Raw genomic sequence first — 26,598 nt, forward strand, 5'->3', positions numbered from 1 at the left:
GGACTTCCTCTTTAGATCTTATTCTTGGGACTTAACTCAATCTCCACATTCTTGTTCTATAATCTTCCTCCACTGTGAGTCATCTGGTTGAATTCAACAAAGATGTATTAAGTATACTTACTACACGCAAGGCACATACCACTTGCAGTTGGCTATTTTTCATTCAGAGTGCAAAATACTCAATACTAGGTAGGCAGCTATTCAACCTGATTTACTAAGAGGCTAGCTAAGCTCACTAGGCTCTCTTAGGTCCTTAAGAGATATTAAGGCTATTTTGATCACTGATCTCCAGATATAAGCCTCCCCTCTCCTCTTCCCTGCCAGATTTGAAACTGGATTGCTTCACAATCTCCTGATGCTCTTAAGTTCTTTATTTCTCCCCTAAAATTCCTTGTCTAAAAAGCCTTTAAATTTCTCTTTCTTTTAGGTCCCCCTACTAAAGGTTGGTTCCCTAAAGTAGCCATCCTGTCTGCCTTTTCTTAATTTATATAATTAATATATATATATATAAAATTAATAATAATAAATAACAATAACAATAAAATATATAATATAATAGTGTTATTTATGAATAAATAACACTATTTAGAGTTTCAAAATACTAAGATTTGAATCTCTGTTCCACCATTCACTAGTGGGAAACTATTACCAAGTCATCTACCTTCTGTCAGCCACAACTTCTTAATCCAGACAAGTGGGGTAATAATTGCCATATGACTTTTGGGCTGGTTGTGAAGATGCAATGAAACAATGCAAACGAAAGTACTTTCAAAACTGCTGAGCGCTCATAAGGTAAGACATCATTGTTGGTACTACTTTTTCTCCTCTTGGTCTTCCTTGCTTGGAGCCCCTTCTGTCTGTCATTTCCTCCATGTTGTCATGACTTTGTTGATTAAATTCTGATTAATCAATTAATAAACATTTATTAAGCACCCACTACATGTCAGGCACTGCGCTAAGCACTGGAATATTGTTAATGTAATAATGGCAAAAATAAGATCTTATTACTTAATCCTACTCTTTATATATGATTCACTGTTCCAAATTCCAAATCTTTGTAGACTCTAGAATCCAGGGCTTCTTAAACTTTTTTCTGCTAGTGACCCCTTTTCGAGATTCAGCAGCCGTTCATAGATGTGACATGGCCTGAGGGCATGCACAGGGCAAAGTGCACATGTTTTGTGTTCAGAACCAAGGCTGCAGTGAAGCTGTGCGATGCAACACAGGCAAGTACTGCCAGAAACACCTTGGATTCATTATGCATCTGATTTTTAATTAATTTTTGGTTGTTACATGTTCAGAAACCTTTTGCTCTTGCCAAATTTTTTGGTCACGACCTGTAGTTTAAGAAACGCTGCTCTAGATAATGGCATTACCTACACGCTTGTGGAATCTAAGATTGCTCCAAACCACATTATGTTCCCCCTTGATGCTCACAGTTGGAGTTGCTGTGACTGCTGACATAAGGTTCTTTCGTTCTTATGTATGTTATACAAAAAGCTGAAATTTGATCATAGAATTAGTTCAGAGGAAGGGACCTTTGGCAGTCGTTTGCCCAATCACCTTGGGGAAATAGAGGCTCAAAGAGGAGAAGTGAGAAGCCTATGGTCACACAGCTAGTTAGGTACCAGAGGGGGGTCATAAACCTCAGTCTTTCTGACTCCAAGTTCAGCATCCTACCCACTACTGCAGATTCACTAATTTATTTTATCCCATGCTTCTGTACATGTTATTGTAAGCTGTTGCAATATTTGAAAAAAAAATGGCAGCAAGGCCAGGACAATTTTGCTAATCTTGTTGGCTACTGTTAGTGAGCCCAAGACGTGCCTCTGTGAAGCAGATCCAAAGTTGAGTAAATATTTTCAGGTATTTATATTAGAATAAAACTATATATAGTGAATGCATACTTTTACCCCCAAGGTCAGTAAGCGTTTATTAAGCATCTACTCTGTGGCAGGCACTGTTCCAAATCTTGGGGATACAAAGAATGGAAAAAGTCAGTCCCTGTCCTTGACTTCACAGTCTAATGGAAGAGGTTAACATGTAGACAACTGTGTACAAACAAGCTCTATACATGACAAACAGGAAGCAATCAACAGAAGCGACAGAATTAAAAGGGAGTGGGAAAGGCTTCCGATAGAAGGTGGGATTTTAGCTGGGACTGGACTAAAAAAAATGAGCCCTAAAATCGTTAGCATCTTAAATTTCCTGCTAAAACTTGCTTATTCAAATATAATTTGTCCAGTATGTTAAATATTAGAAAATTTTAAAAACACTGACTTTTCGGGGGAGTCTGAGGGTTGGCACTCATAAATATATCTAGGTTTGTCACACAGTCTCACTTTAATAATAAAGAAAATTGTGATTCCTAGTCTTGATGTTAAAGATGATAGGACTTAAGACTTTCTTCTACCTAAGACAGGGGTGGGGAACCTGTGGCCTCCAGGCCACATGTGGCCTTCCAGGTCCTTGGGTGCAGCCTTTTCACAGTCCAAATTTTATAGAACAAATCCTTTTATTAAGGGGATTTTTTTCTGTGAAGTTTGGATTTAGTCAAAGGGCCACACTTGAGGACCCAGAGGGCCACATGTGGCCTGGAGGTCACAGGTTCCCCACCACTGATCTAAGAGATATGAGTAATTCTGAGATTTCATCTCACATCTATTAGGGTATAATACAAAAAAGGAAAATGATAATTGCTGGAAGGGATTGTGTTACGACCATTCTGAAGAGCAATTTGGAATCAGACATAAAAAAGTTATTAAACAATGCATACCTTTTGACTCAGCTATACCACTACTAGGCCTATACCCAAAAGAGATCAAAGAAAGAGGGAAAGATCCTTTATGTGCAAAAATATCTATAGTGGCTCTTTTTGTGGAGGCAACAAATTGAAAACTAAGAGTATGGCCATCAAATAAAGAATGGCTGAAAAAATTATAGTATATGAATGTGATGGAATACTATTATGCTGTAAGAAATGAATAAGTAGTTACAAAAAGATATGGAAAGTAAGATTTACATGAACTGATACAGAGTGAAGTAAGCAGAACCAGAAGAACAATTTATAAACATCAATATTATAAAAATGAACAATTTTGGGGACTTTTATAAACTCATGAAGAATGAGATGAATAGAATCAGGAGAATAATATATAATAACAAAACTGCACAAACAACTTTGAAAGCTGTAAGAATTATGGTCAATATAATGACCACTTGTGATTCCAGAGTAGCAATGATGAAACCTAATATCCATTACAGAGAGGTGATAGACTTAGGGTACTGAATGACATATAGATATGTATGTATGTATGTATACATATACACATATATGTATATATGTGTATGTATATATGTATATGTATATATGTATGTATGTATGAATGTAATACCTAGCACCTTTGGAGAAATTTGTCTTGCTTAGCTATGCACATTTGTTACAACAAATTTGTTTTTCCTTTTCTTTTTTTCCCCAATGAAGTGTAGGTAGGACAGAAAATGGCTTTCTGTTGATTAAAAAAAATGGGTGTGTGCATGCCGCAAATGTGAAATGTGTGCATTTTCATTTGAAGTCACTGCATTTTTAGTTTTACTTATCTGTTTTACTTTTTTAGAGACCTCTCATGAAAGTGAATAATCTGTAAATGTTTATAATGTAAAACAAAACACACCATTAGTGCTTAAATATATATCTCTATCTATCTATCTATCTATCTATCTATCTATCTATCTATCTATCTATCTATCTATATCTTAAATCTCTTCAGACCAGACTTAAGGTAAAAGGAGCCAAGACGAGTAGTATAAGTTTTGTTCAACATTTGCAATATTTCGCCATTTTTAACATTATGAAAAGCCTATGAAATGTGTAGGTAGGGTAAGGTTTTTCCAAAAAATATTCTCAGTGTTTAATAAAATAAATCAGATATTAATTAAGTGCATATTAGCATACGGGGGGGGACGACTTTTGAAAGCTTTTAGTCTAAACCCCTAATATTACAGATACTAAATACTATGTAAAGTATTGAGAGATATATAAGATATAGTCCCTACCTGAGTAATCACTAAAGCAATTGGTGTGGGAAACGACTTTTGAGAAACAATGAAAGTACAGTATGACACAGAATATTGTTAATTACCCTAATTTGTATGGTGCTTTAACTAAATAAGCTGTTTACTGCCCAAGAGGTAGACAGTGATGGTTGACTTACTGTATATTATTTCAAATAGAGCTACTAGTTCTATATTAAAGGAAACAAAAACAAATTTTACAAATTATTTCATAATTCAGAAGATGCTCTATACTATTATTTTAAGGTAACATTGCATATAGGTCACCTACACTCAATCTCTGAAAGCAATACTTATAAAACTTTCATATTCATTTTATTGCCCAGAGGCAAGATTATCAGTATATTGTCTGAATCTCTTAACTAGCGTGTTATATTCACATTACAGTTTAAATAAAATATTCTATTATCACTAAAACCATTAGTCATTAATGTATGTGAATTTCCTTTCTTTGTATTCCCACTGCTTAGCACAGAGCCTGACACATAGTTTGCTGTGTAGTAAATGCTCACTGACTGCATTTCATACCTCCTACACCCATATTCAAGCTAAGTCAACAGTTATCAAAGGATTATCCTTTGCAACAGAAGCTTAAACATATCCTCAATTTCATGATTCATGAGTTTAACTTTCATATCTGCCCCAGACTCTAGCTGGATTTTACTTTATAGTAATTTTATCCTCTCTATCATCCTCCTTCCCCCATCTCTCTCTCTCTCTCTCTCTCTCTCTCTCTCTCTCTCTCATATTTATGCTATGTTCCTACACTTATTGCAATATTCAAACTAGCTTTACATTTCTCAAATGATTAAATTCCCATCAATTCTCTTATAAAATTACTGCATTTTTAAATAGCTTTCATTATCAGAAATGTCTCTCAATATTGAATGTGCATTTTCTTTTTGTTCATTTTGTCCTATAACTTCCAGCTATAGCCACTTGGGCAACGTTAAATACATTCTTTGATTCTTTGGTGTTTAGACCCTTAAGATATTTGTAGATGGCTATCCTATTTCCCTACTAGTTGTCGCTTGGCCAAGTTCTACATATTTAGTTCTTTCAAGCTTTCCTCCTAAGTCGGTCCCTCTGGGCTCTTAATCATTCTTATAGCTCTGGTCTGAATGCTCTCCAGTTTGTCTGCATCTTACTACTAGAATGGTGCTTAGATCTGAACACAATGTTTTTTTGCAATATAAGGAACCTCTAAAGTCTACCTTTAACAGCCTATGAATTAATCCACCAGCACATATGTAGTTATTAAAATACATAACAACCTTACCAGCTTAAATCTACTGAGAAATGCATGTCACTTGGACAATTAATAATTAGGGAGAGGTTTTATTTTTAATTTTTATCCCTTTGATTAGTAAGTCTTGAAAGAAATGCAAGTCTTACTTTATATAATGTTTAAAATAAGCATCATAGGAGTATAGTACACTTAAGTAGTCAATAAAAATAAATTAGAAAAAGTTTGAGTTTATAATTTTTATCGAAGAAATAACAATCGTGAAACATCTAAAATCAGATTTTTAGCATACATAATTTCATCCTAAATGAAAGTTAGACAGCTTGGTTCTATTTATATATACACTTTCAATCTTCCCTTTCAACCCAGGGGAGGGGGAGGCGTAAGGACAGGAGGGGCGCCTCTGGCATATATGGCCAATCTTTTTTCAAACCAAAAAGAACTTGGTTGTCTGTCATCTTTACTGCCTCGTTTTGTTTTTTTTTTTACACTATCCTGAAATAAATATGAGAACTGGAGTGTTTTGATTGCTTCATTTCCAATTTTTTTTCCTTTTTCTCTCCTGAAAAAATGTAACTGCTTATGCTTTGTGACAATACTTAATTATCACCGGCAATACAAGTATATTTTATTAGCATTTTATTACTATATATTTCCTGAAAGTAATGCAAAATTTATAAGCCTGAGTGTTCTTTTTCCCCCCTAAATGTGGCCAAGAAAGGTGTGAATATTTTTCTGATAATTAAATTTTTGGCCATACACATTTAAAAACAAAAAAGGGATAAAAGGGTGGGAAACTGCCCTAAGACCAATACCCAGCTTAGCAATGTGAATTGTCGGAATTTTGAAACTAATTTGATGAAAGTTTTGCTTTTAACATCAAATTAAATTTCTTCCAAAAGAATGATACATTACTATTTGTGAGAATAGTTTAACTTAACAGTCATTTATAATTATTAAAGTGCTAATAAAAACCTTCATTTTTAAAAAGGATTATAAAGGAATTGGCATAGACAATTTCTATTTGTAAAGGAAAAGTGTAGACACTAATACTTTTCTCTCAAAGCTGAACCAGATAAAACAATTACAGGTTACTTAATGTTTTACAAGTTTAGTAAGGTCTCATTTTAAAAATAATATAAAGTACCGTGTGGCATCCTGATTATGAATAGAAAACATGCTATAATCATTCATTATAATCTGAAAAAATTAGCATCCAAAGGATATTGCTATTGATAGGCTGACATCACAATAGCCAAACTAGTTTTATCACAATGCTAAGCAGTACTTTGGACCAAAAGACTAGAACCACACTTCTTATGTCACTTTCATTATACACTAATGACAAAAAAATGTTTAGTTGGGAATAACTCCGACAAACTCTCTCCTAATGTTAAACAGTATATCATAGTATAATGTGTGAAACAGTTCTTTCTATTTTTACTTAGTATCTATCTTTGTGCTTCCTGGAACTAACATTAACAGGCACTGAGCACAGGGGGACGAACGCTACTGGCACCCTTGCAGCTTTTAACATGTGCTCACTTCCACTGTACCTGTGTTGCTTAACACTGCTAGTTTTTCCACATTTCACCCAAGACATTTTTATGGTATTGGCCAGACTTAAGCTACTCTTAATATCCAGAGAAAAACATCAGAATTACTGAAGTCTGCAATAAATTTCTGAACTGCTTTTGTTACTGAAAAAGCACACTTTCTTCATCTGATTTATTGCAAACCAAATCAAATGAAATCTCTAGATCAGACAGATGTAATCTGTTATAAAAAGTCTACTTATCACACTAAGACTGCTCTATTTGTTGATGTAGGTGTAAAATTAACTCAACCATGTTATTACATGTATATGACCCAGAATCACACAATGATCACAGTAGTAGGTGGCTAAACTTTAGCATTGGAGAATGACAAATCTGTTTATTAAACTACATTTAAAGTTCTTTGGATTCAAACTATATAAAAATACAGCAACTTAACAGTTCATAACAAATCCTGATAGTCAGATTTCCCTTACTCTGCTGCTTTCATAATAGAGGAAATACTCTGCTAATGAAGCATCAAATTATATATTAAAGTAAAAGAGAAAAAAAGGAGTCAGAAGCTTGCTGAAAGAACTAAGTTCTTCCACAGTTGCTATTTAGAGTGAATTTACAATATATGTGTTATCCCTGGATAAAAAAAACTCCTAGCCACATCTGACCTCTGTTTCAGAGGACAGGCAGAATTGGATCAATGAATGGGTAAAAGCAAACTGATCTATCAGTGGGAAAAAGATAAACATGATAAAAAGAGTAATTAATTAGCAAGGGGGCACTTCATAAACCTGGGAAAGTGCAGTGGTTCAGGACAGGGTGCTGGGCTTGAAATCAGAAGGGGTTCAGTCCTTGTCTCTGACACTTCCCACCTGCATAACCTTTGGCAAGTCAATCACCCTGGGAGCTAGAAATCTGTAAAATGGGGATAATACCAATAATGGCTGTTGTTATGAGGCTCAAACGAGATAATACACAAAAAGTACTCTATTAATGTCAGCTTTATGCAAAATAAGAGAATGAATTTTAAAAAAAGGGTATAAGATACAGTATCTAGCTTGATAATTCTTACTGAGCTTGGATCATTTCACATTTACTCTAATCACAAAAATGAGGGGTAGCTAGGGAGCACCGTGAATGGAGTCAGCAAGAATGAGGCATTCTCCTGCTTCCATCACTTATTACCAACCCATGGTGAGTCACTTCACCTTTCTCAGTCTCAGTCTCCTTATCTGTAAAATAATAATTGCACCCATCTCACAGGGTCATTGTGAGGATCAAATGAGATAGTTCGGGTAAAGCATTTTATAAGCTTTATTGTGCTATGTTAGAGCCTGCAATTACGAAATCCTGAAACTACAGTCTAGGGTAAGAATTGCACAAGACTTTAGTGCTACATCAAATACAATTTGAGATGGATCAAATTGAATGTAGACATTGAAAAATTATGAATCCAAGCTTCATTCAATTAATTTTGCTTTGATATTTTCATTCGTGGTCAAAAAGCATCATGGTATATGGACTGAAAGATGGTCTTGGGGCCAGGAAGATTTGGGTTCTTTGTCTAGCCTCTGACAATTATTGGCTGGACAACCTCGGACAAATCCTAAGCTTAATGTCTCCTCTTCTAAGACCCTAATTTGCAGAGAAGGTGCCAGCCTGCATTAGTAGAGGAAGCTTCCTTATCCAGGAGTTCCCTCTACTGTTTAAATCATGGGTTCAATCCCTATTTACATAAACAGTGAAGTAACACCATACTTAGTTACCTGATAAGGACTGTCATAGCAGAGTGTTATTATAATCTTTTAATGATGTTAAGAAATTATTTGGTCTGTGTAACGTGAAGTAGGGGACAACTATTTTCTGTCACTAGGTGACTTTTTGTCATTGCTTTATAGTAGCTATTCTCAAACATTTTGGTCTCAAAAGCACTCTTTTGTACTCAAAACACTCAAGATTTATACTTCATAGTCTTAAAAGAACTCCAAAGAGGTCTTGTTTATGTAGGTTCTATCTATACATCTGCCTATAGTATCAGAAATTAAAATGTCTTAGTATTCATCAAGAAAATCAATTTTGATCTCATGGACCCCCTACAAAGGTCTTAGTGACCCCTAGCAGCCCCTGGCCACATTATGAGAATTACTAGTTTACTGGAAGCAGGATTCTCTCGGCTCATTCTTTGAGATGGAGAGAAGAAGCAGGGAGCTCCTTGATTTCCCCTCTCCCAATCTTGTCATTGATCTGGCCCAAGATCTTGAAAAGAGGTGGGAAGAAGAGAACAGTGTGAAGAAGCTAGGTGGCGCAGTGAGTAGGGCACCAGCCCTGGAGTCAGGAAGACCTGAGTTCAAATCCGGCCTCAGACACTTGACACATTTACTAGCTGTATGACCTTGGGCAAGTCACTTGACCCCAATTGCCCTGCCTTCCCCCCCTCAAACAAAAAAACAGAAGAGAACAGTGTACTTTCTTTTTCAATGAGATGAGTAAATGAAAAGCATTTATTCATCTAGCTAATAATAAACTAAAATAAATTTATTAAGCATCTACCATGTGCATGGCTCTATGGTATGGAGTGGATACACAGGTACAAAAAAAGAGATAGTCTCTACCCTCAAGAAACTTACAGTCTATGAGAGGGAAACAACACATATATGGGAGTTTTTGTATAGGAAATCCACAGTGAAAGTGAGTACAGCTACAGGGAATCAACTGACATTTCCTTTCTAGTAGCAATGATCACACTGACCTGCTTACAGTTCTCAGTAAGAGAAGACGGCTGGGGTGGAGAGCTAGATGAGATATGAAGCATGGTCTAGACTTTCCAGTCAGCTAGTGCTGACATTGGGCAGTGGTGTGAAAGGAAGGCCACTCTTCTAGGATCATGGAGGACCATGAAACTAAAAAGGCTTTAGGAAATGGTGTTGGAGGAAACTCACATCTTACTTTAGCTAGAGGCTTAAATTGACCTACACTTTCTCCTATAGTTGTTTTTGTTAATTTGTAGTTTTTGTTGAGAGGTGGCATGATATAGTGGATGGAGAACTGGTGGGTTCAAGACCTGCATCTGACACATCTGGGCCATATGACCCTGGGCAAATCACCTAACTTCTCTGTGCTCTAGGTAATTCTCTGAGACTATAAGCTGCATACAAAGTGGCAATCTGGACTGGTAAAAGGAGTTTCCTACACCAATAAAATTACAGACCCTGTCCCCATTTCTGTCCTTACCTGTAGTTCTTGTTAAAGCACATGGAAGAACAAATTTCTCATAAATGTATATTTACTTAAATTACTTTTAAAAAACAATTTTCACATAACATGTAATCATAAAATACAAGTGAAATGAGGGTGGAAAGGTATTTAATTTTTAAGCAAAAAATTTTAAATATACAGAAATATTTATTATTTTTCCTTTCACGCTTTCTAACCTAACAGAATAAGTCACAATTTTTCTCAAAACCCACAAGAAGAATTTCAGGTCTATAATTTATCACCTTTAGCAATAAAAGTGCAGTATACTGTTGGTGTTTTTATTTTTACAAAAAAAATTTTTCTTCAAGGTAAGATTCAATTTTTTAAAAATGTCAACTATTACTAAAAGAGAAAAACTCAACTTAAGTACAAAATATCTAACATAACTCCAGGATAATACCTTTGTTTAGAATGTACTTCTTAACAGAGAAGAAAACTTCACTTGAAATTGTCATGGGACAACGTCTACGTGGCAAGAATGCTATTAAATTTTTAAAATTTTACATTGTTTGGAATGGGACATTTCCAAAACCAAGGGAAAATTAAATAATTCTGATGAAAGTTTAAGGTTCCCCATTGTCCTATTTTTTCTCAAGTTAATACACTCAGTCTATTTTTATTTCCTGAACATTAAACTGAGCTGTGAAAATTATATCTATATATACTTAAGTAGGATGATGAAGAAAACAAATAGCACTCTTTTATACTTGTTCAATAGTATTTGTTTACTTCAAGACTTTTTCAGCATCTGCATTTTATTAAATGTTATATCAATTATTGTCTCTACCATAGCTATGAAAATAAAGGGCCACAGGGAAATTAGATTCCAAGGAAGGGAGCCATTTTTTGTATCTTCATTGTGCTATGCACAAGGTAGGAGTTTATTGAAAATTCTGCTGAATAGGCAAAGTTCATCAATGTCACAATAACACGCTGTAACCCAATTAGAATTATTAATTGAACTAGAAGCAATAGAGGATTCTAAGCCATTGTCTTCAGTGCCTTATTACTAACAGATCCTACTCACTCTTGAAAAAGCGTTGCAACATAACTAACCCAACCTCCCAATTTCTTCACATGTTTTAACTAACTGGCTAAATCTGAGTAGTAAGAAAATAAATGCTGTAGTTTGAAAATGAAAACCCTCTTCTTCTTTTGGCAAAAAATATCAATACTAGAGACAAGTAGATAAAAAATTTGGAGACTTGTAGATTTCTTATTACATTTACCTATCACAAAGGCAACAAATAAAAAATCAGAATCATAATATATTCCAAATAAACTGTATATATGGAAAAAAACTTTACGAGCACTAACTCAACAGAAGAAAGCAAATATATGTAATTTTAAAAGACAGATTTATAAAATAAGTCCAGGTGTCACTGGATTAGAATGTATAATGTAAAGCTCTGCAGAATACCTGAAATGGAATGAGAAACACTCTAATCATCACATTCTGACAGTCTAGGACTGACATTTCCAAGTCCTACATTTGCACAGGACATTCCAGATTTAGGAAGTCTTATAAACCTTTTGCTCATAGGTTACAAAAAAATCTGCTGAAGTTTTCAACTTTTTTAATATTATTTTTCATCCTCTAAATTCTATGTGAGCAGATGCTGTTAGCTGTATAAGTGAGACTATCAATCTTGGAGCTCATAATTACATGTGAGAAGTATCCAAAGATAATAGGAGAAGAACCCCTCAGTTCTGTTTAGATCACTAATGTTAATGTAAGGACATTCAGGGCCCTTTACAACAATGGTTTCAAACTCAAATAGAACATAAAGATCCTTGAAGGCATATATCACAAAATAACATTACCTGTGTTCTGTTGTACTTTTTTTTGTTGTTAAATATTTCTCAACTGCATTTTAATGTGGTTCTGACCAGAGTCAGGAGTGTTCTGTATGCTGCCATGGGCTTCGCATTTGACATTTCTGCTTCACAATTAGGGGCCACCATAACCTTTCTCATTTTATTACTTATTTCCTCATGCTTTATGTTCTAATTAAACTAGACAGTGTTCTACCTCTTCATCAGAAAAAATACTCTCATGTCTTTGCTTAGATTTTTCTTCTTCCTAAGAAATCCTCCCTCCATATCTTGGCCTATTGACCTCCTATCTATTGGCTAAAGGCCAATGATTATTTCACCTCCTTTAGGAAGGTGCAGGGTGACAAATATTTTGGCCACACCAATTCATGGGGACCCCCTACCAGGACAGAGAAAGATTTTAAAGGTATTATCATATTATCAGCTCTACACTACAGGAATGACACGTCCTCATTTTCACCCAGTTAATGTTTGCTATGCAGACCTCCCCCTGCCCTTGTTTTCCATCTCTGGCTCTCAGAACTGTCACCAAAACATCCCTTATAAGCATCACCTACTTCTATTAGAAAAAGGTATACTCTGTCAGTGCCAATGTGCCTTTATTCCTCTCCAGACTGCACTACCGACTCTCCAAGATGTTCTGTACAATGTTACAAGAACATATTCACCCATAAAAGCTTACTACACCCTTGGAATTCACATATGGAAGTACACCATCTCTGCCCCTGTGGCCTCTCCCTCTGACTGGCTGGTTCTTCTCAGACTCTCCATTTTAAGGTGGAAGCTCAGGCCAGTCAGGTCCTTACTGCTCTCCAGGCTGTATTCCTGACTTTCTCAGTCTTTCTCTATCGTCTACCACCTTTCTCTATTCAGCTCCTCCTAGTTTTCATCTCCCTTTTATGTGTTGTCTTCTCCCACCAGAATGCAAGCTCCTAGGATCACAATCAATAAATAAACATTTATTAAGTCCCTATGAGTCAGGCACTGTGCTAAGTGCAAGGGAGACAAAGAGGCAAGAGACAATCCCTGCTCTCAAGGACATTACATCTAATGAGGGAGACAACATGCAAACAAATGTATACAAAGCAAGCGCTATACAGAACAAATAAGAAATTAAAAAAAGAAAAGCACTAGAATTAAGAGGGGGTAGGGAAGGCTTCTTGTAGAAGGCTGGATTTTAACTGGGCTTGATTAAAAGGAAGCTAGGGAGGTCAGTAGTTGGAGCAGAGGAGGAACAACATTCCAGGTATGGGAGACAGCCAGAAGGACAGTGTTGCAAGATTCAAGAGTATGTGTTGGGGAATAAGGTAAAGGAAGACTGGAAAGTTAGGAAAGGAAAGGAAAGTAAGTAAAGAAAGATTCTGAATGCCAAACAGAGCATTTTGTATTGGATCCTGGAGGGGATAGGGAGCCATTAGAGTTTACTGAATTGGAAGATGAGAGGGGAGGATGACCTGATCAGACCTGCATTTTAAGAAAATCACTTAAGTGGCTGAATGGAGAATGGATTGGAACTGGGAGAGACTTAAGGCTAGCAAACCCATCAGCAGCTACCGCAATAATTAAGGGGTGAGGTGATAGCCGGCCCCAGGGTGTGTAAGAGTATCAGAGGAGAAGGGGATGAATTTGAGAGATGCTGCAGAGATGAAACTGACAGGCTTTGATAACAGTTTGGAAAGAGAGGACTGGAGTGAGAGACGAAAAGAATGAAGAGTCCAGGATGACTCCTAGATTGGGAGCCTCAAGGACCAGGAGGATGGTGGGCAACCACTACAGTAATAGGTAAGGTGGATGGTGGGGAGGGTTTAGGTGGAAAGTCAAAGAGTTGTTCTGGACACGTTGAGTTTTAGTTGTCTACTGGACATCTACAGTTTGAGAAATCTGAAAAGCAGTTGGAGAGGTGAGACTAGAGGTCAGCAGAGAGACTAGGCAAGAAAGGTAGACCCGAGAAACATCATCATAGCCAGCATCTGTAGCCTTAGCTACAATGCCTGAATTTTCGTAACTGCTTAATAAATATTTTTGAATTCTCTTGATAAAATGTTGGGAGAGGGGGATAGAGTTAACTATTTAAAGACTGGCACTGTTGGCAGACCTATGAATCTGTCCAAACATTTGGGAAAACAATTTGAAGTTATATACACCAGCACCCCCCCCCCCCCCGCAAAGTCTAAATTGTATTTAGCCTTTGAACTAGTGATAACAACACTAGGTATATTCTCCAAGCTGGTCAAAGATATAGGGAAAGGTTCTTTATATATGAAAATATCTGTAACAGCATTTTTTATAGTAGCAAAGAATTGGAAGGAAAGTGAATGCCCACAGACGGGAGAAAAGTTGAACAAATTTTGGTACATGATCTTAATAGAATGCTACTATACTACAAAAGGTGAATATGAAGAATGCTGAGAAATCTGGAAGATGAGCCGCTAAAGGATGAAGTAAGCAGTACTTATTTACAATAACGAGTACAATAATGCAAAAGAAAACCACCAAAAGACTTTAGGACTCTGATCAATGCGATATCTAGCTGTGACCTGAGAGCGTGGCAGTGCCTCTCAGAAGAGAAGTGGTACGCCACAGGGATGGGCCATCTATCTTCAGAAACAGCCAATGTATTTTGTTTGTTTTTTGTCTTTTGTTTTTGGAAGGGGGAAGGCAGGGCAATTGGGGTTAAGTGACTTGCCCGAGGTCACACAGCTAGTAAGTGTCAGGTGTCTGAGGCCGGATTTGAACTCAGGTCCTCCTGACTCCAGGGCACATGTACACGTACACATTCTCTACTCACTGCGCCACCTAGATGCCCCAACCAATGTATTTTTTTGTTTTGTTTGACTGTACTTAGTCATTACAAGGGAAGTTTCTATTGCAATGGTGGGAGAGAAGTAATTGGGAAGTGACAGTATTTTAAAAGTATCAGTAAAACATTTAAAAACTATTCTTTGTTAAAAGGGAAGGTTATTGGGGGGATTTAATTGGGAAGTAACAGCAATGTAGAAAAGAATCTGTGTAACTTCTTTTTAAAAGGAACATACCATTTGTTCTAAGGTTGAAAAAGAAAAACAACTTATAATTTGCATCATATCAAAAGTACAAAATAACCAACACTTCTCTGCTTAGAGAAAAGCTGGGAAAACCCAAACCAAATGGATTTTTTTTTTTTTTGCAAAAAAGAAAAAACAAGAGGGTCATACTTTTAAGAATGTAAGTTGCTTGACATTAGAAATTATTCGTTTTTTCTTCATAAGGTCAGTTCTTACAAGAATATCTTACTAACCATAGATGCTTAATAAATAAATGCTTGTTAAGTTTAGTTCTTGTTTCCTCAGAATTAGATAGAAATAAACTTACCAACCAAAACAACTAGTCTGTACTTCTCATTATTTTGTCGCCGATATGGTGAAACTTCTTCATACGTTGGGACATCTGCTGTATCATACTGATCACTCTTCTTGCATTCATACATAGACTTGTTTGTCTTTTTATCTTTTCTACTAAGACGGAAGCTTCTTCTAAAACCAGCTGGAATTTTAAAAATTATTTGTATTTAAAAGCACAGAAAAAAACTTCAGATCCAGGAAAGAACCAATTACTACATTGTTACAAATGGGTCTGATAAGAAAAAGCAACATTTTAAATAGTTTCATCTAAAGGATACTTAGGAGGAGATTCGCACTTCATGTATTTAGACACTCTAATATTATATTAGTCTTAAACCACAGAACATCTTTTTCAGTAAGTCAATGCACATTACTACACAACTTAACAAACCAAAATAAAGAATACTTCGATAAGTACACCAGCCCAATTATTCATGGTTCCAATGTTGAATACATCTGATAAAAAGTTACACATAAAGGACTTCAAATATTTAATAGGCATATAACCTCTTTTCCATGAATCCTAGATTACCTTATAACATGTGTACAATCGGAATAACATACTTGTGGAATAGGTATAATGGCTAATTTCACAGAGGAGAGAACAGTCAGGGAAGCTGAAGTCACAGAATGTGCCTATGGCTGCAAGAGATTGAAGTTATACAAGTTTAGTGACCCTTAAAAATCAGTTTAGATTGTATGTTGGGTGCACTCATCATTAGGAAGATTAACTTTAAAGTATTTGAAAGAATGATTACCAGAGTCATTTAAAAGGACTCTATTATACATCTACTACAATATGATGAGATTCACTGAATCAGAATGATGTAGGGAACAGAGTGCTGGACTTACAGGGCAGGAAGACCTGCCTCAGATACCCGCTACTTCTTCGATCGTGACAAGCCACTAGACCTATGGCACCATCAATTTCCCCCTCCATAAAATGGAGATAAGAGTAGTACATGCCTCACAGGGTTGTGAGGATTGAATGACATAATATGTAAAGTGCTTTGCAAACTTTAAAGCTTTATATAAACAAATCAAACATCAAGTCAACTTTAGACCATATGAAATGTCGTTTTTTGGAACTAATGTTACCATACTGATCAGAAAAAAAAAGTGAATTTTCCTTTTTAATGCAAGCATATTTGGTAGTAAAACTGAAGACTCTTTTACTGGCTGGTATGAATTTAAATTTATATGAAGGGAAGATAATAATACTTAATATCATGCCTAAGTCACTAGATAGGACTCAAAACAAAGGAAGCTTTATGTGTATTTTTAATTATCAACGACTAAGGGCAAAAATCATAGAACCCAAGCAAGGAATTACAATCTAATACATTTAAACAGAATGATTAAAAAGTATAATTTTTAAAAAGATGCCTGATTCATGCAAGTATGGCATAAATATTTTAATTTTGGGCCACAAAGAATCATTTTTGCTTCCATAGAAATAACCAGGTAGTTTAGGGCAAAGATTTATGCATAAAAAAATCACTGAGAAAAGCTTTGGAAGACAGGGATCTCAGCTTGATAAGGTATTTCAGGAAAACAGCTTTGGCAACACAGACATTTGGGAAGACATCATAGAGCTGGGATGGAATTGGCATGTTACAAAGTTTCTCTGTATACCAACTTTGCCTATTGAAGGAAATACATAGTAGTTTAAAAAATAAGAGAAAATGAATGTGGGGTTTGCTGGCAAAGATTATACTGGAAAAACTAAGAGGAAAAAAATGATTATCAGACAAAGTATTCTAAACAAAAGACAGGATAGCAAAAAGGGAAAGTATTAGAAGGCAGCTTCTTATTTTGGAGTCAGTGAAAGTATTCTGGATACAAAGAAATGAGATTCTGGAAATGTAAATGGGCATATGAAAGGACAATGATAATATGGACCAAAGACATGAAATCATATGGAGAAAGAAAATAGGGAAAAAGGAAAATATGGGCTCAAACTTCCCTTTAAAATAATCCAAAGTTGTACAAATGTACTCTATCACTTTCTCATCTCCCAGTATTTTAGCTTCTTGAATGATGCCTATTCTTGTAGCTGTTCTACAGATGCTCAAATTAATATGGAGCCCGAGCAGTTTATGCAGAAGGCATTCTTTACATTATAGAATCAGGCTATTTAAATCTGGAAGGGCCTTTGTAGATCCATCTAGTCCTATTCTCTCATTTTAATATGAGTCAGTATTCTTTTTATATTTCCCTTGGAGCATTTTCACTGGAGGCAGCAGGGAGTCAGCTACCCTCTTCATTGCATGGTAGTTCTGGACAGCAAAAGTGGGTACCAAAGTGAGGGCTACCATTATGACTCTTGGGGAAAGCTAAAATGAGGGAATGGAATTATAATTACTCTTACCATTAGAATTTGGGGAAATCATGAACAAAATGATGATAAAATCAGACATATTAAAAAATTTATTTCCATGGTGAAAGATAATTTAATTATTTCTAGCTAATTTCATTTTTGCTTTTCTAAGAAGAAACAAAAAGTTAGTTAGGAAAAGAGAAACAATTCCATTTAAAAGTGTTTTTTTTAAAGACTCTATTATGTTCTATGTATGGTAGAAGTCTTAGGGAGCTATTTGGTACCTGGCATATTTCAGGTATTCAATAATTGTTACCAATTTATAAAATATTTGTTTTATACATTTACATTAATTTTTAAAAGCATCTCGACACATTTAATATGAGAAGAAAGTTAGTCCTTTAAGTAGTTATTCTACATCCTTCTACAGCAGAAATTAAAACCCCAAAAGATGCACACATCATGCCAACACGTAGCACTTTGATTCTACTCCCAAGAAGCATAAAGAGTTAAGCGTTTCTTGCTAGATTCAGTTGAGCTCTGTGATTAAAGAAAACAATTTAAAAAATTATGTCCATACTCTGAAAATGAGCAGAGTTCTCTGTAGATGACCCTGAGTACACAACCCAAGAACCACATAATCCTATTTCATCTCAAGTAAGGAATTCTTAGTGGCATCTGGCTTGAAGAAAAAAGGGAGTTCAGTGTAAGAATGCAGTTTTACATAAAATATATTTTCCTTATATTTCTTTCACATTTTTGTAATTTATAATTGGCTCAACGTTTTTATGGACAGTATTTTTCCATAGTGCTTACCCACAGCTGCTAGAAATTTCCATTTTTTGGAGAAAAAAAAGGAATGGCACATTTACTTTATTACAATAGGAGAGTGATATTGCAGCACCACTTCAGCTGTGGATCAGCACCATTAATCCCAAGCAGACACAAGAGACTTCTCTTTCCTAAAATGTTTTTCCATTAAGAATAATTTATAATAAATATTAATTATTTTCATGGGTTTTGATTTTGTCTTACAATGTTTTTGCTCACTTGAGAATTACTTTAAAAATTCAAAGAAAGAAGGACAGAACAAGGTGATCGAATGCTTTAATTGAGTTGAGTTCCTTAATCACAGTAATTAGTAACAGGAATCAGAGCCCATCCTGGAGGCAAAATAAAACAAAGTTATTTAATTTAAGTGGAGGGTATGTCAGACAGATCCTGTGCTATGACTATGGCACTAAAAGAACAAAGTCTAAGAATAATCAAATGTCACACTGGAATATTCATAACAGCAGGAAGAGCTGATGAGGCCCTTAGCTTTTCTATTTTGAACTACTATTGTAACATACCTTTTTTGAGTGGCATTATAATTGTTTGAAACTAAAAATCTATAGTTTTATGGTAGAACTTTCATTACTTAAATTATTTACCAATTTGTTCATTCAATCATGCATGCACTCATTCATTCAATACATTTATTGGAAGCTTACTACATTAAAAGGCAATGCAAGATACAAGGTCATAAAGAATACTCTCTTAAGCAGCTTAAACTCTAAGGAAGAAAAATATATGTCCACAAAAATCTATAATACAAGGAAGTTATCTACCGAACACCACCACTAGGTACTGAAAATTTTATTAACTACTGTCAAAAGGTACGCATAGTTTAGTATGTTTTATTAATAATCTTGTTAAAAAATACTGCTATAATATTTTCAATCTAAAAATCAAATCAATTAGATTTTTAAATCTAGTCATTCTTAAAAAAGCTAGATTATTTGCATTTATGTAAAATTTTTCTTCTAAATATTAAATTTTACACTTAGGTTTAAGTAATTACAAATTCTAGCCACCACAATAAGTTTTAAACCAAATGTAAATAAAGGTATGATAGTGCTGACGTTTCTATAACTTCAAAAGTTAGTAATATAACTCTACTAAAATCTACTCCCATGTTTTCTCACAGTATGTAGGTGATACTAGCCTCCTAAAAGCTGTGCCAGCTTAATACAAACCATGACAGCTAGGTGATGCAGCGGATAAAGGACTGGGCCTGGAGTCAGTAAAACCTGAGGTTCTAATATAACTTCAGACACTATATGTATGACTCTGGGCAAATTCCTAAACCTCTGTCTGCCTCAGTTTTTTATCTGTAAAATGGGGATCATAATAGTACCTACCACCCAGAGTTGATGTGAAGTTCAAGTGAGATAATATCTGTAAAGTGCTTACCACAGTGCCTGGCACATAGTAGGTGACTAGCAAGTGTTTGTGCCCTCGCTCTCTCACTCCCCTACCCACTTAGAAAGGCTTGGAGGGTAGCTTCTGCAATGGACTACATGTCTGTTTTCTAAGGTGTCACCTGGTTAGGTTTGGGTTGGATCACTGCCAGAAGGCTGGCGATGCGAGATGATTTTCTTTTTAGTCATAGCAAGTGCAGAATATCAAGGACATGAGGCTTTGCTACCTGTGTCAGTTATGGAAGCTCTCAGGCTAACAAACGTAGATCTTTTTAAGTACCGAAGGGAACGATATATTAGCGACTACTAGGACCAATACAATTGAGCACTAGAGATCTTGAGATCACAGGTTCTGCAGTTGTTGTAACATGTATTATAGTGACATGGTACAGTGAAAGAAGATGTAGGTCAGGGGTTCAAATTCTACCTCAGAGAGTTGGATTAGATGGCTCCTGAGGTCATTTCCAGCCCCAGCTCTATGGTACTATGGTCTTAAAACATACAGATAAACATTTTTAACACAACTCAAAAAAGACATGATTTTAGATTTCCATATGTTGACACCATTATATAAAAAACTAGGTTTTGAGAGTCGTCACATTAATTAAACATAAGATCTAAATGACAAAAATAATAATCATAGCTAACATTTACATAGTGATTTAACATGTGTGAAATGCTTTTCATATATTATTTTCATTTGATCCTCAAAGCAACCCTGGTGAGGCAGATTTTGTAATTATCACTCTTTTAATAGAAGAGGAAACTGAGGTTGAAAGACTGCACAGGAAACAAAAAAAAGAAAGACTGCACAGGGTCACACATCAGGCATCTGGGTCAGGATTTGAATTCAGGCCTTCCTGGCACTGTCTACTTTGACAACTAGCTGCCTAAAAATAAATAGTAAAAGCAAAATGAACACAATAGGACTGAGCCAAAAATTATACTACAGTGAGGGGGAAAAAAGTTTACCAAGTTGACGGCAAAAAATATGTTCCATAAGTTAATAATGGAACTTAAGGTTGGAGTACAATGAATGCAACGGGGATAAAGAAGAAAGAGGAAAATGGCCAGGATTTTGGAATTTGAGATGGCATTATTGTTGTTAAAACCTTAATTACACCTGAAAATTATATTATTTATTAACATCATACTCTTCAAATTCCATCTGCTAGAAGCTTAAAGATAATAACATATACATACACACATATTTAAGTGGGACATATCTTATTTCTTAAGCATTAATTATAATTCAAATAGGCTATTTTGTAAAAAATAAAATCTGAAATAATTCAAGACCACCTCCTATCCTACAAAAGCCAAAGAAATTTAAAATTGAGTAGTTTCTGGAAGCACATATTGATATAAACACATACTTTTTGGTGGGGGGGGGGAATTTTCTTTGTTTTCAATTCACAAAAAAATGAACACTTTTTTAAATTTTAAGATTTTAAAAATAAATTACTTCCTAAGTCAGGTTATATTTCCTATAAATATCTAGGGATGTCATTATTAGACTTCTAATGTTTAAATATCATATGTATTTAAGTATTATGTAGGATGCATGACCAAAAATAAAAATCAGATCCCAGTAACTTGGATAGTAACTCATGTTATAAGTGGATATTTTTAAACATATAAAATAAGGCTCCACAGTCTATTCCCTTAGACTGCATGACTCCTGAAGAAATAAAAATCATAAAAATTTCAAATTCCTCTTTCATTTCCAATATATTTCCAAGCCAATTTTCTGTTTTATTTTGCAGTGGAAGATCATAACTGTGATCAAAACACAGCTGCCAAAAATGCTGTGTAAAAAAAAAATTACTCATCTCTAAAATAATTTGATTCTTTTGGTGAAATAGGAAGCATGCTCTAGTTTTAAACAGCCTAGTGGCTGTCATGAAAACTGGAAAACTCGAAAAGTATTCATGAAAACTCCCATTTAAAAATATTTATACAAATTGATCTGGGCATTAGTAACAAAAATATCCAAACAGCTTTAAGTTATTATGAAATTTTTTCCCCACAATAAAACATTGAAAGTTTCAATTTAAAAATATTCTTATTGCTTTTCTTATGCTATCATAATAACAGTCCTAAAAGGCACAAAAAGAAACTATGCAATCTGAAACAAGTTACAAGGATGTTTGTGAAATATACGATAATGCTATTTGAGAAATGTAGCTTCTATGATGTTCAGCATCTATGCTGAAACTACTCCATAGACACAGAGGAAATTTGGAGTGAAAAAAAAAAACTACTAGAAGCAGCAGCAGGAGGAGGAGGAGGAATGAAACTTGTGAAGAGAGTTTAAAGCCGTAAGTATAAGGTGCAGGTCTGAACAAACTAGACACATCTGAGCAGCTAATTAACTTGATTACTACCTAAGTGCTCACTATAAAAATACCTAAAATATAGAAATACACAGAACTCCGAAATAATATAATATTTTGACATAAATTAAATAACTTCTTATTCACTTATTGATTTCATACACCCAAAGAAAAATTTCTGAACATGTGACACAAAAACCATCCTCAATGGTTCAAAATGGCTAATGTGGAAATGTAAAGAACAAGTGTTTGTATACTACCTTAAAATCTTATTAATTTTGCTCTCAAACTAGCAACAAAAATAGAAACTCAAAGATCTGAATGAAATTTTGGAAGCTACTATATAAACCGACCATTTCAGGAAAAAAGAGAAACAGATGCAAATATATGCATGCATGCACATGTATACACACACGCACACATTCTCTCTCTCTGAGAAAAGTTCTTCTGATTATGATGGCAAAACTGTCTTCACTGTATAGCATCATAAATCCATGACAAACCTTAGGAAAAGTCAATCAGCTGAAAAAATCAAAGAAGCAATGACTTCTCCTACTTAAAACTTTGAAATAATGAAAAAAAAAATCATAGTATGTTCACATAAAATTAAAAAGTTTTGGTATATTAGTTTAAAAGTACACTCGTTCTTAAATATACATTTTCTTGAACTGAAAATTTGCTAGACAAATGCTGTGCCTTACTGTCAGAGGAAAAAAATTCCACATAGTATGCCAGACTTGTTAGAATTATCCAGAGGAGCCTTGCTAGCTCAAGAGAGCCAATAGGTTGGTGAAAGAATTCCTCTACATTTTTCTGAGTAAATTCTCTTTTTAAAAGTAACATAATATCTACTTAAAGGTAAACAAAAAATGCATTAAGGAAAAGATTAGATATTGTGGCAAAATGAGATAATCATTTATTATAGTTCTTCAATGATTATAAGCTAAACAATTTAGCTTCTGAATGAATATACTAAAGGACAAAATTATATCTATCAGAGCAGGCTTAAACTTTGGAAAATAAAAATATTTTAGAAGAAATAGCAAGAGAAACACTTTCTTATCTGTACACATACATGGTAAAAATAAAGCAGCAAAATACAATGACGATACAGACTGAATTTAAAACTTTTAAAACTGAACCTGTATTTAAAAAATACAAAAGCACTTCCAGTGGGGATGGACATGGGGAAAAGTTTATATGAGAGTAAATTTTAGGATATGGTTTACAAGGTGGTATTTACCTATTAGACTAATATTAGTCCAAGTACAGGGAAGAGAAAGAATGCTACATAAACATAGTAAAAGTGGCTCCAGGACAATCTTGCATCCAAAGAAAGTACGGTTAACAAAATTTTACAAAAATAGTGTCACTGAATCATGTATTTTCTATTCAGTCTAACAGGAGTGGGGAACCTGAAGCCTTGAGGCCATATGTGGCCCTCTGGGTCCTCAAGTGTGGCCCTCCGACTGAATCCAAACTTCACAGGACAAATCCCCTTAATAAAAGGATTTGTTCGGTAAAACCTGGACTCTAGGTCAAAGATCTAGAAGGCCACGTGTTCCCCATCCCTGGAGCCCACTGCTGAAAAAAAATCCCTTCTTCAATACTGGACAAGTGATCATCTGGTCTTTGCTTGGAGAATTCCAGTAACCATTATTTCTCAAAACAGCCCATTCCATTTTAGGATCAATCTAATTTTTAGGAAGTTTTTCCTTAAATTAAACCTAAATCTGCCTTTTAGATAATGTTGATCTAATGCTCCTAGTTATACCCTATAGCCTCAAATGGAATGAACCTAAACCCTCTCCCACATGACATTCTCTCATATACTTGTTCATATCTCCTCTTAGTCTTCTTTAAGCTAAACAACCAAAGTCCCCTCAACTGACAGAGATGAACTTGGGGTGCTTTACCACTGTTTCTAATAAAATTACAACTGAACTTTAGGAACATATATTTCATATTGAAGTTTGCCTGTAGTCTTTTAAATTTTTATTGCATCAAATTATTGATTTGGTTCAAGAACTGTCCTTGTCAGCTCTGGGGTCCTGATTTTTGGTTTAAAAACTGACACTGACTATTGTCATTTCCTAAGAGACAAGACTGCTCATTGGTTGAATTAGAACAAATTTTTTGCAATGAACAATCCTGAAGGGCAAATTCTTTCTGTAAATGTTGGCAACATAAAAATCACTCTAACTTCAAAAGACCTTGATAGTGGGTGACAGAAGAGATCTTAACAGTTCTACTGTGCTGACATCACAAAGGAATTACTTTCTAATTCTTCACCAACTATATTAGAGAAAAAAAGAACAATTTACTACTCATGCGGGGATAAATACAACACAAGAAAACAAGTACAGGGGAACTTAGGCCTGGAAATAAAGTGTTGGGGAATGGGCCTAAACAGAAATCCTCTCTACAACATTCCTAACAAGTGTTCATCCAGCTTCCTTTTATCAATTAATCTATTATAATTAAAGAAACATTTCCAGTGAAGGGGAGACCGCTACATTTCTAAGTAGGAAATTCCACATTTGGTGAGCTATAATAATTAGTTATCAAGAGGCAGCTGTGCTTAGTAGATTAAGCAGTGGGATTGCAGTCAGTTAGACTTGGGTTAAAATCTGGCCTCTGACACTTGTTACTTGTATGGGTTAACTTCTATGTTCCCAAGGTAACTTTCTAGACACTTACTGAGTCACAGACTTTCACATATAGTCAGTCAGTCAACAAGCATTTATGAAGTGCCTACTATATGCTAGGAAAACACTAGCATTAAGTTGGATCAGCAAAGCCTTTTTGTTGAAGGTAAGATTTAGCTGGGTTTTGAATTATGTCAAGGAAATGGTGATGAAATGGATATGAAGAGGGAGAGAGTTCCAGGGATGGAGGAACAGACTGTGCTAGCACTTCTTTCTGGTGCCAAGCAAAGAAAGCCTATTATCTCCTATCCATAACAGAACTTCAAGGACATGAAGACGGCTATTACACATCTTGAAAGTTTTCTTTTCCTCAAGAGAAACATCTCCATTTCCTTCAAATGAACCTGTCTGGTGTAGTTTCTGGTCCTCTCACAATTCTGCTTGACTTCTTCTGCAACCTATCAATGTATTTCCTACAATGGGACATCTAGGAGTGAATACAACAGTCCTAAGAGAATCTGATCAGGGAAACCAAGCAGGCCAGTCACCTTCCTTCTTTCTGGACACTGGACCTCTAATACAGCAGCCTGAAAGCCTATTACCTTTCTTTTATTGAGGCCAAGTTGCGCTGTTGATTCTTTTGGCACTTGCAATCAACAAAAACTCTTAGACATTGTTGAGATTAACAATGCCTCCTTCATCCTATACCTGTGCTACTGAATTTTTCCTTGACATATTCAACTTCAAACAAAACTAATGTAATAGGGAAAATAAGGAAGCAGTTAACTGGGAAAAATCTTTGTATTAAACATCTCTGATAATCAAGTATCTCTGAGTCAAGATATATAGAAAACTTAAAGACATCTATATGAGACCAAAAATCATTGCCCAATACATAAGTGGTCAAAGGATATGAACAAATAGTTCTTAAGAAGAACTTCAAATTAATAACACCAATGTGAAAGAATGTTCTAAATCAATAACATTAAGAGAAATGCAAATCAAAACAACTCTGAGGTTTAACCTTACTCCCAAAAAATTGGCAAAGAAGACAAAAGATAAGAGCATACATTGTTGGAGGGGTTGTGGACAGATGGTAACATTTATGCACTTTTGGTGGAACTCTGAATTGGTCCAACCATTCTGGAAAATATTTGGGAATTATGCTAAGCAAGTAACTAAAATATTCATACCTTTTGATAAAGAGATCCCATTTCTAGGCCCCCAAGAGGTCAATGATAAAAAGATAGCCTCCTCCACCCCTGCACAAACCCAAAATATAGCAGCAAAGATCTGTAAGCAAAACAAATACCTAATGAAGAAAGACTAAACAAGTTGGGTATATGAATGAATGGCCTATAACCGTGCTATCAAAAAAAAAAATCTCCCTCTATCATTTGCAGAGGTGGGTGACTATGGGTATGGAACCCTACATGTAATGTCAGACTTTTTGGATATGATGATTAGTTTTGCTAAACTGTTTTTTCCCACTTTTAATTTTCTATATAAGGGAGGGCCTCCTAGATAGAGTAGAGGATGGGGAAAGATACACTGAAGAATATAGGTAACTGTTGAACAGTGGATAGAGTGCTGGGCCTGGAGGCAAGGAGACTTCAGTTCAAATCTGGCCTCAGACACTTACTAGTTGTGTGATCCTGGGGCAAGTCACTTAACTTCTGGTTGCCTCAGTTAACAGTAAAGTGGAGATAA

At 35.2% G+C, this 26,598-nt stretch overlaps 1 protein-coding gene across 1 annotated transcript in view; it reads right to left on the minus strand.

Annotated features, from left to right (window-relative positions):
• The window catches only part of MPP7 (membrane palmitoylated protein 7), a 255,931-nt gene that overhangs the window by 20,283 nt on the left and 209,050 nt on the right, over nt 1–26,598 (minus strand). The window contains exon 12 of the mRNA XM_036759638.1: nt 15,313–15,483. Within this exon, the coding sequence (XP_036615533.1) occupies nt 15,313–15,483 (171 nt within the window). The remainder of the gene's footprint in view (nt 1–15,312; nt 15,484–26,598) is intronic.

Source organism: Trichosurus vulpecula, chromosome 5 (assembly GCF_011100635.1).
Source record: "Trichosurus vulpecula isolate mTriVul1 chromosome 5, mTriVul1.pri, whole genome shotgun sequence".
Lineage (NCBI taxonomy): Eukaryota > Metazoa > Chordata > Mammalia > Diprotodontia > Phalangeridae > Trichosurus > Trichosurus vulpecula.